This window comes from Mirounga angustirostris, unplaced genomic scaffold (genome assembly GCF_029215605.1).
Source record: "Mirounga angustirostris isolate CCGP_5_RB_7025 unplaced genomic scaffold, mMirAng1.0.hap1 SCAF_3, whole genome shotgun sequence".
NCBI classification, from domain to species: domain Eukaryota; kingdom Metazoa; phylum Chordata; class Mammalia; order Carnivora; family Phocidae; genus Mirounga; species Mirounga angustirostris.
The window spans coordinates 142,281,455-142,295,938 of NW_026991711.1; the positions used below are offsets into that span (position 1 = coordinate 142,281,455).

At 37.4% G+C, this 14,484-nt stretch overlaps 1 protein-coding gene across 5 annotated transcripts in view; it reads right to left on the minus strand.

Moving 5' to 3' along the window:
* SESTD1 (SEC14 and spectrin domain containing 1) overlaps positions 1–14,484 on the minus strand; it is a 148,753-nt gene that overhangs the window by 16,582 nt on the left and 117,687 nt on the right. For all 5 annotated transcript variants that reach the window (XM_045868437.3, XM_045868433.3, XM_054506113.2 and 2 more), the window contains 3 exons: positions 8,500–8,694; positions 7,863–7,977; positions 6,249–6,408 (listed from right to left, as the gene is read on the minus strand). In XM_045868437.3, coding sequence (XP_045724393.1) covers positions 6,249–6,408; positions 7,863–7,977; positions 8,500–8,694 — 470 coding nt within the window. The remainder of the gene's footprint in view (positions 1–6,248; positions 6,409–7,862; positions 7,978–8,499; positions 8,695–14,484) is intronic.

The window sequence follows — 14,484 nt, forward strand, 5'->3', positions numbered from 1 at the left end:
CTTTGGGATGCAGCAAAGGTGGTCCTAAGAGAGAAATATATAGCAATACAAGCCTTTCTCAAGAAACAAGAAAGGACTCAAATATACAACCTAACTTTATACCTAAAGAGCTGGAGAAAGAACAGCAAATAAAACCTAAACCCAACAGGAGAAGAGACTTATCAAAAAGAAAAGAGAAAGGACCCAAATGAATAAAATCATGAATGAAAGAAGAGAGATCACACCAACACCAAAGAAATACAAACAATTATAAGAACATATTATGAGCAAATATATGCCAACAAATTAGGCAATCTCGAAGAAATGGATGCATTCCTAGAAACGTATAAACTACCAAAACTGAAACAGGAAGAAATAGAAAACCTGAACAGACCCATAACCAGCAAGGAAATTGAAGCAGTAATCAAAAATCTCCCAACAAACAAGAGTCCAGGGCTGGATGGCTTTCCAGAGGAATTCTACCAAACATTTAAAGAAGAATGCCTATTCTTCTGAAGAAATGGAAGGAAAACTTCCAAACTCTTTCTATGAGGCCAGCATTACCTTGATCCCCAAACCAGACAAAGACCCCACCAAAAAGGAGAATTACACACTAATATCCCTGATGAACATGGATGCCAAAATTCTCACCAAGATACCAGCCAGTAGGATCCAAATGTACATTAAAAGGATCATTCCGGGGCACCTGGGTGGCTCAGTCAGTTAAGCGTCTGCCTTCGGCTCAGATCATGATCCCAAGGTCCTGGGATTGAGCCCCCCATTGGGCTCCCTGCTCAGTGGGGAGTCTACCTCTCCCTCTCCATCTGCCTATTCCCCAGCTCATGCTCACTCGCTCTCTCTCTCTCAAAAATAAATAAAATCTTTAAAAAAATTAAAAGGATCATTCACCACGACCAAGTGGGATTTATTCCTGGGCTGCAAGGGTGGTTCAACATCCACAAATCAATCAACGTGATACACTACATTAATAAAAAAAGGGCAAGAACCATATGATCCTCTCAATAGATGCAGAAAAAGCATTTGACAAAGTACAGCATCCTTTCCTGATTAAAACTCTTCACAGCGTAGGGATAGAGGGAACACACTTCAATATCATAAAAGCCATATATGAAAAGCCCATAGTGAATATCATCCTAAATGGGAAAAAACTGAGAGCTTTTCCCCTAAGGTCAGGAACACAACCGGGATGTCCACTCTCACCACTGTTGTTCAACATAGTACTAGAGGTACTAGTCTCAGCAATCAGACAACAAAAAGAAATAAAAGGCATCCGAATTGGCAAAGAAGAAGTCAAACTCTCACTCTTTGCAGATGACAAATACTCTATGTGGAAAACCTAAAAGACTCCACCCCCAAATTGCTAGAACTCATACAGGAATTCAGCAAAGTGGCAGGATATAAAACCAATGCACAGAAATCAGATGCATTTCTATACACTAACAATGAGACAGAAGAAAGAGAAAATAAGGAGTCAATCCCATTTACAATTGCACCAAAAACCGTAAGACACCTAGGAATAAACCTAACCAAAGAGGCAAAGTGTCTCTACTCAGAAAACCATAGAACTCTCCTGAAAGAAATTGAGGAAGACACAAAGAAATGGAAAAACATCCCATGTTCATGCATTGGAAGAACAAAGATTGTTAAAATGTCTATGCTACCTAGAGCAATCTATACATTCAAAGCAATCCCTATCAAAATACCATTGACATTTTTCACAGAGCTGGAACAAATAATCCTAAAATTTGTATGGAACAGAAAAGACCCCAAACAGCCAAAGGAATGTTGAAAAAGAAAATCAAAGCTGGTGGCATCACAATTCCAGACCTCAACCTCTATTACAAAGCTATAATCATCAAGACAGTATGGTACTGGCACAAAAACAAACACGTAGATCAATGGAACAGAACAGAGAGCCCAGAAATGGACCCTCAACTCTACAGTCAACTAATCTTCAACAAAGAAGGAAAGAATATCCAGTGGAAAAAAGACAGTCTCTTCAACAAATGGTGTTGGGAAACTTGGGACAGCCACATGCAGAAGAATGAAACTGGACCATTTTCTTACCCCATACACAAAAAGAGAGACTCAAAATGTATGAAAGACCTAAATGTGAGATAGGAATCCATCAAAATCCTAGAGAAGAACACAGGCAGCAACCTCTTCAACCTCGGCTGCAGCAACTAACTTCTTGCTAGATACGTCTCCAAAGGCAAGGGAAGCAAGGGCAAAAATGAACACTGGGATTTGATCAAGATAAAAAGCTTTTGCACAGCAAAGGAAACTGTCAACAAAACCAAAAGACAACTGACAGAATGGGAGAAGATATGTGCAAATGTCTTATCAGATAAAAGGCTAGTATCCAAAATCTATAAAGAACTTATCAAACTCAACACCCAAAGAACAAATAATCTGATCAAGAAATGGGCAGAAGACATGAACAGATATTTCTCCAAAGACGACATCCAAATGGCCAACAGACACACAAAAAGACGCTCAACATCACTCATCATCAGGGAAATACAAATCAAAACCACAACGAGATACCACCTTCATACCGGTCAGAATGGCTAAAATTAATAAGTCAGGAAATGACAGATGTTGGTGAGGATGTGGGGCAAGGAGAACCCTCTTACACTGTTGGTGGGAATGCAAGCTGCTGCAGCCACTCTGGAGAACAGTATGGAGGTTCCTCAAAAAGTTGAAAATAGAGCTACCATACGATCCAGCAACTGCACTACTAGGTACTTACCCCAAAGATACAAATATAGTGATCTGAAGGGGCACCAGCACCCCAATGTTTATAGCAGCAATGTCCACAATAGCCAAACTATGGAAAGAGCCCAAATGTCCATCTACAGATGAATGGATAAAGAAGATGTGGTATTTATATAGAATGGAATACCACTCAGCCACCAAAAATTGAAATCTTGCCATTTGTAATGACATGGCTGGAACTAAAGGGCATTATGCTAAGCAAAATAAGTCAGTCAGAGAAAGACAAGTATCATATGATCTCATTCATATATGGAATTTAAGAAATGAAACAGAGGATCAAAGGAGAAGGGAGGGAAAAATAAAACAAGATGAAATGAGAGAGGGAAACAAACAAGAAGAGATTTAATCATAGGAAACAAAATGAGAGTCACTGCAGGCGGGGAGACGTGATGGGATGGGGTAACTGGGTGATGGACATTAAGGAGGGCATGTGATGTAATGAGCACTGGGTATTATATATGATGGATGAATCACTGACCTCTACCTCTGAAAATAATAATACACCATATGTTAATTAATTTAATTTAAATTTTAAAAAGACAGTGAACAATGTAAGTGTCCAACAGAAAAATGAAAAATTGTGGAATATTCATGGAAAACATATTTTATAGCAGTGAAAAGACTGACCCACTCATGAATTATTGGTTTTAAGTCTCTCAAACATAATCTGAGCTTTTTCTTTAAAACGGCATTTTAATAAAGCTTGCAAATAAAAAAAAGTTAACACTTTTCATTATATTACATTACCCAAAGTAATATCTAATTTTGAATTTAAAAAAAAAAACAAACAAAAACACTCCATCTATGTTCCAAAGAGGAAAAAAAAACTCTATTGATCTCTGGGTGTAGAGAGACACAATTCAGTGTTTTAAAATTTTACAGTGATGTACAGATTGAACTTTCAAGGTGACTTTAGCTAACTCAGCTCTGATCCATTCCCTTCGTCCTCACGCAATTCCATGTACTTTAGAGGAAGGGGGACCTCACTACAGTCTCAAACACTAATGACCAGTTACCTAGAAGGCACTGAGCTCCACGACAGTCAGTGTTCTTAAAGAAGCTGAATAACAATATAGAAACCATTGTCACAAGGGTATTTTTTACAAGAATGACCTTTATAAAAGCCCATAACATAGTACTAAAATGAATTTGGTTAAAGTAATTCTAACAAGGGACTAAAAGGAAGTGATGATGAGAAGTACTTTTACAATCTGAAGGTAAACAATGTAAGACATTTTAATGATGAAGATGATATCATAGATATATTTAATGCATACTGTCAGGTGTCAGATAATGTGCTTCACAGTCTCAACTATTAGGTTGGTCCCATTTTGGGCAGCAGACTTTTAAACAAACAATGTGGTGAGTGCTACTGCAGAGCTATGTAAAAAGTTCTATGGGAGCGGGGAGGAACAAGTAACTAACATGCCTTACAAATCTGAAAAGCTTTCCAAAAATAAGTATCTCTGAGTCTTGAAAAATAAGTAAGAATCCACCAGGTAGAAAGTGAAGAAAGAAGTATTCTAAGTCATAGATTCATGAAACAGCACGATGCATTCAGGAAAATAAAAACAACTGTGTCTGTATGGGAAAGATGTAGGAGATAAGATTATGCAGGATTGAGTTATGAAGTCTCCTACACTATTTCAAGGAGACTGAACTTCATCTGAGAAAACAGGAAATCATTGAGCGGGGTTTTATGATTAGATATGCACTTTACAAAGATTATTCTCATGTACAACAGACTAGAGAGGATCAAGGCCAGAGGCAGGTAAGAGAGAAGATCTTAAATAGAAAATGTTCAGGATTCAGAGACAGCAAAACTTAAGATATTTGATCAGGCTATACAGGATGAGGAAGAGTATGATTTTAGGATAAATTCCAAATTTGGTAGCTAATGGTAACTTTAACCTAGATAGGAAATTAAAAGAGAAGAGCAAGTATCTGGACATACTAGGTTTCAGGAATGTGTGGGGCATCCACCCAGAGATACTAGTAGGCCAAGTGTAATTATGGGTTCAAAGCATAGGACAGGAGTCTGGGTCAGAACCATAAATACTCAATCACAATCAAATAAAAGAAAGTCATTCAAGTAGTGAAACTGTCCAGGGAGAACACATAGAATAAGAGGACTTGGCCTCAAAACAAACCCTGAAAGCAGTGAAGTTAGCTAGAGGACAAGAAACCAGTGAAGAAAACTAAGAAGAAACAGAATGCCAGGATCATGAGGGTGTTTTCAAAAGACAAAGTTGTCAGCTAGTTTCAAGAAGAAAAAGTCGGTTGTGTCCAATGCTATTCAGCGTGATCAAGCAATATGAAGACCAAAAGTACTCCCTGGATTTTGAGCAAGATCAAGTATTTATTACATGGTAATTACAAAGTCACTGGTGACATCAGTAAGAGCAAGTTCAGTGAAATGGTGAAGGCAGAAGTCAGACTGAGGAGGGTTGAAAAGTAAATGGGAGGCAGGGAGGAAATAGTATGAGTGTAGATTAGACCCTCAAATGACTTAGCTGTCAGGAAAGAGAATTCTAGGGCTAGAAGACAAAGAAAGGGCTGAAGAGGAAAGTATATGCATGTGTGTAATTTTTTTTTTAAATGAGAGACTTAAGCATTTAAATGAGAGGCAGAGATCAGAGTAGAGAACGAGAGTAGACAGGGAAGACATGAGGGTAAACTTGGCTTATTAAGAACAGAGCTATAGCATCCTTTGTGATTAGAATAAAATAATGAAATGGGTTAAGTTTGCAAGTGAGGCTAGAAGGAACTTCTGCCTAATGAGTATTTTCTCTGTGACACAGAGATAATTTGTGAGGTTTTGCTGATACCTTAAAATTTCTAAGTGTGCAAAAATTTCATACAACCATGCTACACTGTATATACTTTCATATATTAATTTAATCCTTTACTTTGTAATGCTCTCTCAGTTGCTACTGCAAATTGAATTTTCAAAGAATCCTGTAAATTCCTGCCTCTATACAAAATAAAACTAAATAGCCTCTTACCCAGAGTCTATTGTCTAATCCTTTCAGAGCAAATACGAGTACAAAGAATGCGTGACAATTTGTGAGTCAGAAGTTTAGATGAAGAAACTGATCTATGTAGATGACACATTTAATAGCAACTCTAAACCAAATGAAAATGGAAAAGCAAAATTCTCCAAAAAGGAGAAAAAGGGTTTTCTTAAAAGATGAAAGAGTCATAGGCTATACTGGAGACATGGAATACCAAGTATTTGGGTGCAAATGAAATTTTACCACTGAATTAAAAAGGGGAGAAGTAACATTAGTTGAACAAATTGTCATTATTTGTTAGTACAATTATATACAATAATTACACTCACCAAAACCTACTACATGCCTACTATATTAACAGGTTAGAACTTCTATTTTGTATGGAAAACAAATTTTATCACTTCTCATTTTATTATGTTATTTTAGCAAAAATTAACATTAACAGTCAAACTTTGCCTTTGTTTCCTAAGCTGCATATCTTCCATCACTCCTTGTATGTGGTCCACATTTTCTTTATTTTCAATGGTTACATCCTTTCCATAGGCCCAGGATGCCTGATTGGAGATCTGATCCAGAAGTCCTTGACCTTTTTCACGCAAACCTTGTAATCCTACATCTAAAACAAAAGTTCCTAGATTTAATCTCTTAAACAAAGGAGGTGCTTTCCCTCCCTCAAGTAAATCCTCTCAGCAGATATTGTACTTGGATTCCAAGCACGACAGCTTTGTACATTAAACTATCTTGGGATGGGGTTCTCTGAACACTTCAAGCAATAAAACCCTTAAATGTGGTTTCAATTGAGCTCCCTTCTCATGCCAAATTCTGCCTAAAGAGAATTTCCTAAAGGTTAATTTCCACTGATGATAATTATTTTTGAAAACTGAAAGCAGGAAGAAAGTGTGAAAATTTCTATTTTGGCTAGTAATATTTTTCAATTTGTTTCCTTTGTGCTTTTATGTAGTCCAATTTTTAGAACAAGGCAAACATTTTGTTCAAAATAACGTATAAGAGTTACAAAACTTCAAAGCATTCAAGCAATGCATTATCACTGAAAAAGGATGCTGAATATTTTGAGTTCAGGCATCTTCCAGCTTACACCTAACGAAAAGCAATATTTAGGATAGATTTACAGTATTCCAAACCAGACAAGCACACATGAATTCTTCTTTTCTTTTTTAAAGGAGAAGTATGGCTCTAGAAAACTTCTGATGCTTTGAAATAAACTGCATTTGGCAAATTAATTACAAAATACGTATTATGCCTATGTGTTAAAATAACAAAGGCTGCTAACAAGTAAAATACCCATACAAATATGATTTTTCAAATGCATTCCCTCAAATCCTTTTCAATAATTAATTAATTTGGTTCAATCACGTGTCACCACTTTCTACTAAATCTGTCTTACTTAGCTTTCTGCTTCCTGGCCTCCATTTCCCTTTGCCCTCCTATCCTACCCAGAACAACCCTCCGTTCCCATTTGTACATCCACTATCTCCCCTCTCCAGTCATGACCTAAGGAAATTCACTGTATCTCCTTCCTACTGTAGTAAAATGTAAAAGGCCTTGGTGTCAAGTGAAATGGGATCATCCTCCCCTTGGGAGAGTAGGTAACCTTGGCAATATTCCCAATTTGGAGAAACAAATGCACAGAACCAAACCGACTATTTATTCACAAGGTTAGGATATAGCAACAACAAAAATCATTGCATAAAACACAGTTTGGGGCATACAGGATTTACCACAGAACACTTCACAGCTAATTACAGCTTATGCATGCACTATAAATAACTGTTCATAGTATATGCAAGACATAGCACCTGTAGATATAGCTGGATAAAGAAGAAAGGCTAAAGGCCCAATGAAGGAAGGATGACTGACTATCAATGAAAAATAAACATTTTAGCACGTATTACACCCTTCAAGGGAATAAAACCTATTTTATACTAATTTTTCCTGTGTTTCCTATAAATAATTATAATTAGTTCAGTATAAGTTGACTTGTCTAACAATAGTAATGATATTTCTAAAAAAAGGAACCCTTATGTTTCAGCATTTTTAAAATCTGCTTACCAACACTTTTCAGCTTCTCTTCAAGCAGTTTTAAAGTCTGCTGAATCGATGCTCCATCAGCTGGTGCTACATCTACGCACAACATCCCTAATAAGCCATCCAACTGCTGAGACAACTAAAGCAGAGGGACACCAAAGAGATAACCCTGATGTAATCAGCATCTAAAGTGTTTAATGATTAATGAGGTTTACATCTAATGAGGTTATCACAATTACACTTGAAAAAGACTATGCTGTTAAAAGACAAGGACTAATAATTAGAATACATGTTATCTGAAAAGACAGAACAAATAGATGCATGCACCAGGAAAACGAAGATTTATATCCAGGTCAGCAGAATATAAGAAAGTACTGAATCTTCCATTTCAATCTATGTTATAAAGCATAAACAGAGAAACAATCAAAATGAAATACATCTACTAGGTTGGTACACTATTTAGACAAAAAAGGTTTAGTTGCATGCAAAATGACTTAAAAATGAAAATTAAAAAAAATCAAAGACTTTTATCATCTCCCCACAAGTAAATTATTTTATTGTTCCAGAAAAATAATTAGGAGACATGCAAACCTGCAAAATTTATGTGCAGATAAGTGTTCAGATCATTTGAAGAACAGAAAAGCAATCAGAGTACACTTACATCTTGGGCAACACCATGAAATTCAAGAGCTGCTTGTAAGAGATTCTGCCTAAATTCCAGCTGACTGGCCTGTCGATAGCAAACATCACTAAGTTGTTGCTGCAGTGACTTCAGTTCTACAAGATCTTCCTCATCCCCAGCATTTAAGAGTGCTGCAATTTGCTGATTAAGTTCCACATACACTGCAAACCATTCCTGTAACAGACATGTTGTAAATTAAGGATCAAATTGGCTCCTGAAGAACTACATTACATTTTATAATTCCTCCAGATAAACTAAGTAACATTTATGATAATTTTGTAAGGCAAAAATTACTTAAAGTGAGGATGAGAAGCCCTCAACCCCCAAATCCTTGCACATGACCCCCAGAACTCACTCTTGTCAACATCAATATCTATCGTATATCTTCATCCTGGTCTCTAAATGTTTCCTTTCCTTTCTTGTTCTACCTGAAACCTGTCCATCCTTAGAGAAAATTATTATCAGACCATTTCTCCCTCTCTCTCAAAACCCACATCTCCTTTAAAGTGCATGCTCTTGGATGACATCCTTCCAAACCTTTCCCATTAAGCACTCTCTTCCGGGGAGTTTGACAAAGGTCACGGCCCTCCTCTTTGGGCCAGCCTTCCCACCGACCCCCACCATGTATGCATCCACGCAGCACTCTTAACTCTGTACCAATTCCCTCTCTCACTTGCAACCATCCTGTCCCCACCCTACCTCAGCTACCTACTCCAGCACATGTGAATTCTTGTCATAATCATGTATTACTATACAGCTCCCAGATCTTCAAGAATCTCATTCTCCAGTCCCCAGCTACCGACTCTCTCATTCACACACTTTAGGACACTCACTCCTCCAACCCGATGAGATCGCCCAATCCACTGACCTGCTGCTTCATGGTCCAGCACTGAAGAGTCTCACGCCCTCACTTCTATCTTTGGTCAGAGGCTAGAATCACCTCTCAGAGCACAACCCATGCTCATGCCCTGCTCTCTTCCTTCCATCCAATCCACCTGTCAAGACCTCAGACCTGGTTTCTCTGCCTACTGTATACCTACACCAGAGTAGCAACATGCTTGGATAGTAACAACAATGCAAACAGCTGTCTTTTAAAAGTTATAGTACATATAAATATATAGACTCTCTCCATATAAAAATATATAAAGTGTATATAAATAACCTCAAATAGGCCTTCAGCAATCCTATTACATTTCTCTAGTCAATTCATTTTCCCCACTCTCTCATGATTATTTGTTTTCTTCACTCCTTAAATCTCAACTCCCTTTCCCCCTCTTCATTCTCAGCCAAAAATCTAACTTAATTCAATAGGAAGCAATCAGAAGAGAATTCTCATCTTCTCACCGACAAATCTGTGACCCTCCCTCTTTCTGCAGCCCTATGCTTTGCCCTCGCCACTAAAATAGCAGATGAACTGTCCCCGTTTCTCAGGCAGCCACATCACTTGCGCTATCTCTGTCCTCTGTTGCCTACACAAGGCTTTGCCCTTGCACTTATCTTCTCTCTCACATCATCAATTCATTCTTTTCAACTGGATTATATCCACCAGCATACAAATAAGCTGCAGTATCTTATATTAAAAAACAAAATATACACTTAAGATGTGTATTTTATGTAACATATATTACTCTACATAAATTAAACTTCAATTATCAAGACCAAGACCATCCCTTAAAGGAGTACCCTATACAAATTCTATCTTCTATTCCCCATTCTCTTTTTAACCCATTCTAATCAGGATTTTGTCCTTCCTGCTCTTAGCAAATTCTCAGTCTTTATCTTATTTGGGCCTTTCAGTTGCGTTTCACAAAAGCAACCACTTCCTCCTTGAAATGCCTTTCTCTATTCTTCCCTCAGACACAACAGCTCTGCTGGCCCTCCTTCTGCTTCCTGACCTCTAAGTTTAGGAGTGACCTGGGGTTCAGCTTTCCAAAGGCTCTTTTCTTCTGAATCAATACTCTTTGGGCTTGGATGAGTTCATCTAGTCTCATGCCTTTAAATAACATCTATATGCTGATAATTCCCACATTAATATCCTCACCTTGTCCCCTTCCCTGAACTCAACAGTGATACCCAAGTGTCTACTCACTATCTCCATTTGGATGAATATTAGACATCTAAAATTTACCCTGTCCCCGAAGCTACTCATTCTGTAGCTCCCAAGCTGCTTCTCTCCCAGTGTTCCCCAACTTAAGAGTGGCTAAAGCCAAACACCTGATTTTTCTAAGAGCAAGTCTTGCTGGCTCAACCTAAGGAATCTGACAACTTCTCATTACATCTACTGCCTTCATTCTATTAGTCTCCTGTCTTCTGTTTTGTTGTTTGTCCCTAGTCCTTATTTTCCATATGGTAGCCAGAGACCTTTTAAAAACATAAATCAGTTCTCTGCTCAAAAATCCCTCCAATGATTTCATGTAACATTTAAAATAAATGTCAAGGGGTGCCTGGGTGGCTCAGTCAGTTAAGTGTTGTCTCCAGCTCAGGTCATGATCCCAGGGTCCTGGGATCGAGCTCCACATTGGGTTCCCTGCTCATCGGGGAGTCTGCTTCTCCCTCTGCCTGCCGCTCCCCCCACTTGTGCTCTCTCTCTCTGAGAAATAAATATTTAAAAAAAAAATAAAATAAATGTCCACTCCCTTTTGTGGGCTAAATGGACATGATTTGGCCCCTGACTCTCAGAAACGTTGTTTTATGTGACTCCTTACCTTGCTCACTGCACTGCACCACCACCAACATACCTGCTGTTCCTTTGCAATGGCAAGTAAGCTCCAACCTACAGTGTTTTTACTTCTGTGTCCTCAATCTGAGCTGCCTTTTGCTTGAATTACTCCTTCATATCATTTCAAGGTTTCTGATTAAATGTGATCTCCTCAGAGAAGCCTTTCCTAAAAGCACTGCCTTACCTGCTCTCCACTCCCTCTTTCCCAATATGAATTTAAGTTCCATATTATAAGACAGTGCTAATATACCAAGAGCCTAGAACAACATGTGACATTTAGTATGTGCTCAGTTAATATGTACTGAATGAACATATAAAACACTTTACGTCAGACATTGTAGATTAGCCGACATTAAATTAAGTAGGTAACAGGAACTGCTCTAAATGTGGTCTACTCTTGTGGCCTGTACCTAAAACTTGGGTTTCTCTAATTTGTCATATTGTTTTATTGCTTGAACTACTATGAAATCTCTCAATATTATTATACAGACAATGTAGTCAGATGTAGAGAAAAGAACAATGGATTTGAAAGACGAACTCAAAGTCTTTTCTCCTTACAAAGGGTGTCATCTTCATTAAGTCACTTATCTCTCAGAACCTGTTTCTTTATAGCAGTGATTTTCAACTGGGGGCTATTTTGCTTCAGAGGGAATATTTTGCAATATTCAGAGACATTTTTGGCTGTCACAACTGGGAGGGCACAATGCTAATGCATCTAGTGGGTAGAGGCCAGTGATGCAGCTAAATTACCCTATAATGCACAGGACAGCCCCTACACCAAAGATCTACCTGGCCCAAAGTATCATAGGGCCAAGATTGAGAAGCCCTGTTCTGTACAACAGTGATGATATTATCTGTCTTATCTATCTTACTGGTTATTGTATAAATTAATCACATAATATTATCTGTAAAATACTTTTGAAACATAGAGTGATTATAAAGGTTAATGGAGATGGATTTAAAGCAGAAAATACAACTTGAGAAAAATATCACATTAGTGTTCTAAGATAGAAAGGGATTTCATAGTCTTCCCAAAGTACTTATAAATTTAGTTAATGCTCTAAATAAATAGATCCAATTCTTTGAAGAAGTAACAGTCATGATTCAGAGAAAAATAGCAGACTAAAGGATTAGCATCCAGGGTCACTATGTTTTACAGTAAGAACGATCTATATCATTTTACCAGGGGTGCTTACTAAAAATACCTAAGCTCCACCCCTGACCTACTAAATCAGAGTCTGTGGGCATATGGCTCTGCAACAGGCAGTTTAACAATCACTTCAGGTGACTTCTAGGACCACTAAGGTTTAAGAACAACCATCCTAGAATTGATTTTTTCCTAATCTTAATCTGTAAAATAAAGGCCCTAGTAACCAGGACAAGGATGCAAACAATTTAAGAACCAGTATTTTTCTTGAAATTAACACTTTAAATTAAAGAAACTCACATTAGGAACTGAGGTTGTCCTAAAGAAATAATCGGTCTCCCTGAGATGTAAGGAAAAAAAAATCTGGCATGCACAGACACACACACACACACACACACACACACACTCTCTCTCTCTCTCTCTCTCTTCAAATTAATCAAAATGTTTCTTCCTAGGAAATAGGAGAATATAAAATTTATAGAACCTTAGGCGAATAGGCTGCATTCAGTTCAGTTTTGGCCATCCTCTGGCCCACCTTTTATGAACATTTAACTGCATAGAAAAAAAAAATCAATTCCAAGACATGTAATTTAGAATTAGATGGTAGGTAAGATGAGCTTGAATGCTCACATACTAAGACAGAGGTAGTCATCAGTATTGACACTGGAATCATGCGGGAACTGGTGGTGATGCACAGCTGGTGAAGTAATGGGTATTTATACTTAAATCAAGAAACAGGAATCCCAATCTAGGAGGAAAGAAACACTGCCAGCTCACTTAATTAAAGGTAGTATGTTGGTGAGATAGGTGCTGACTCTTCATGTACGTCTGTTTTGCTGCTTACTATTAGGCACAACACAACAGTGTTCTCTTTGAAGACCAAAAGTCAACATTGTGAGATGGGAGATATATGAATGGAATCCTAAAGCTTCAGAGATTTATACTTCTGCACATTCCTATGATGTGTTTTTCCTAACAACACCTACCTCAACCCAAAAGATAAAATAAGATTACTGAACTAAAACACTTTAAAATGTATTTTAAGTATAATCATTTTCTTCTACCTCTGATATTTTTTGTTGTGCTTACCTCGTATTAAAAAAACAAACTTTATGACACTCCTTGACAAAGAACTACATATTGCTAAGATTCTCATTTTCTGCATATTAATACTAAATATTCTAATAAATTTGGGAAATTTTTTAGTTTTATGAATTATGCTTTTATGAAGAATCTAAAATTTAATACTTGACAGTGATTTAATACAAAATGGTATGTTAATTTCTATCCCTATTAAGCAATCAACACACTAGAAATTTGTCATAATTTCACTAAGACCTGAACAACTCCAACATATGCTTTAAAGTGTTGACTCTTATTTACAAAGAGAAAAGAAAGCTTTTAATAAAATATTAGAACATCATAAGCTAATATACTCATCCTGCATCAACCTATTCTCAAGGTGACAATGTAGTGCCACCTATTGGTTAAAACAGTGCAATTCTCATTTGTAAACCTTGTAGAATGAAAAATTTCAAACTATTCAAAAGTGGAAAGAACAGTATAATGAACCCCATGTGTCATCCATCTTCAATAACTATCAACTCATGACCAATTCTGTTTCTTCTATACTCCCATCCAATTTGTCCCCACCTTCCAATTTTGAAACTAACATACATCATTTAAAGAAATGAAATCCGTAAGTCATCAATGTTTCTTTTCTTTGAGCACTATGTCCCTGAATGCAAACATCCACATATGAGCATATGTCCTCAAGTATTAAGAGAATAAGAATGAAAAAAATGCTGTTATCTTAAGCACATCCACGAAATTTAGCTTTCTCTGAGAGCGAGCTAGTAAGCGAGTGAGACAGAGAAAAATATAGAAAGGGAGAGAGACAGAAATACAGAGATATAGAGAGGGGAAAAAGAATTTCATGAGTATGAAGAGACTGGTGTTTCAACCCTTGTCCAGCTATCCAGTGATCGAAAAATGTTCTCTCTCAGTTTGTTCATGTATAAAAATAAGGTGATAGTTGGGGTGCCTGGGTGGCTCAGTCGTTAAGCATCTGCCTTCAGCTCAGGTCATGATCTCAGGG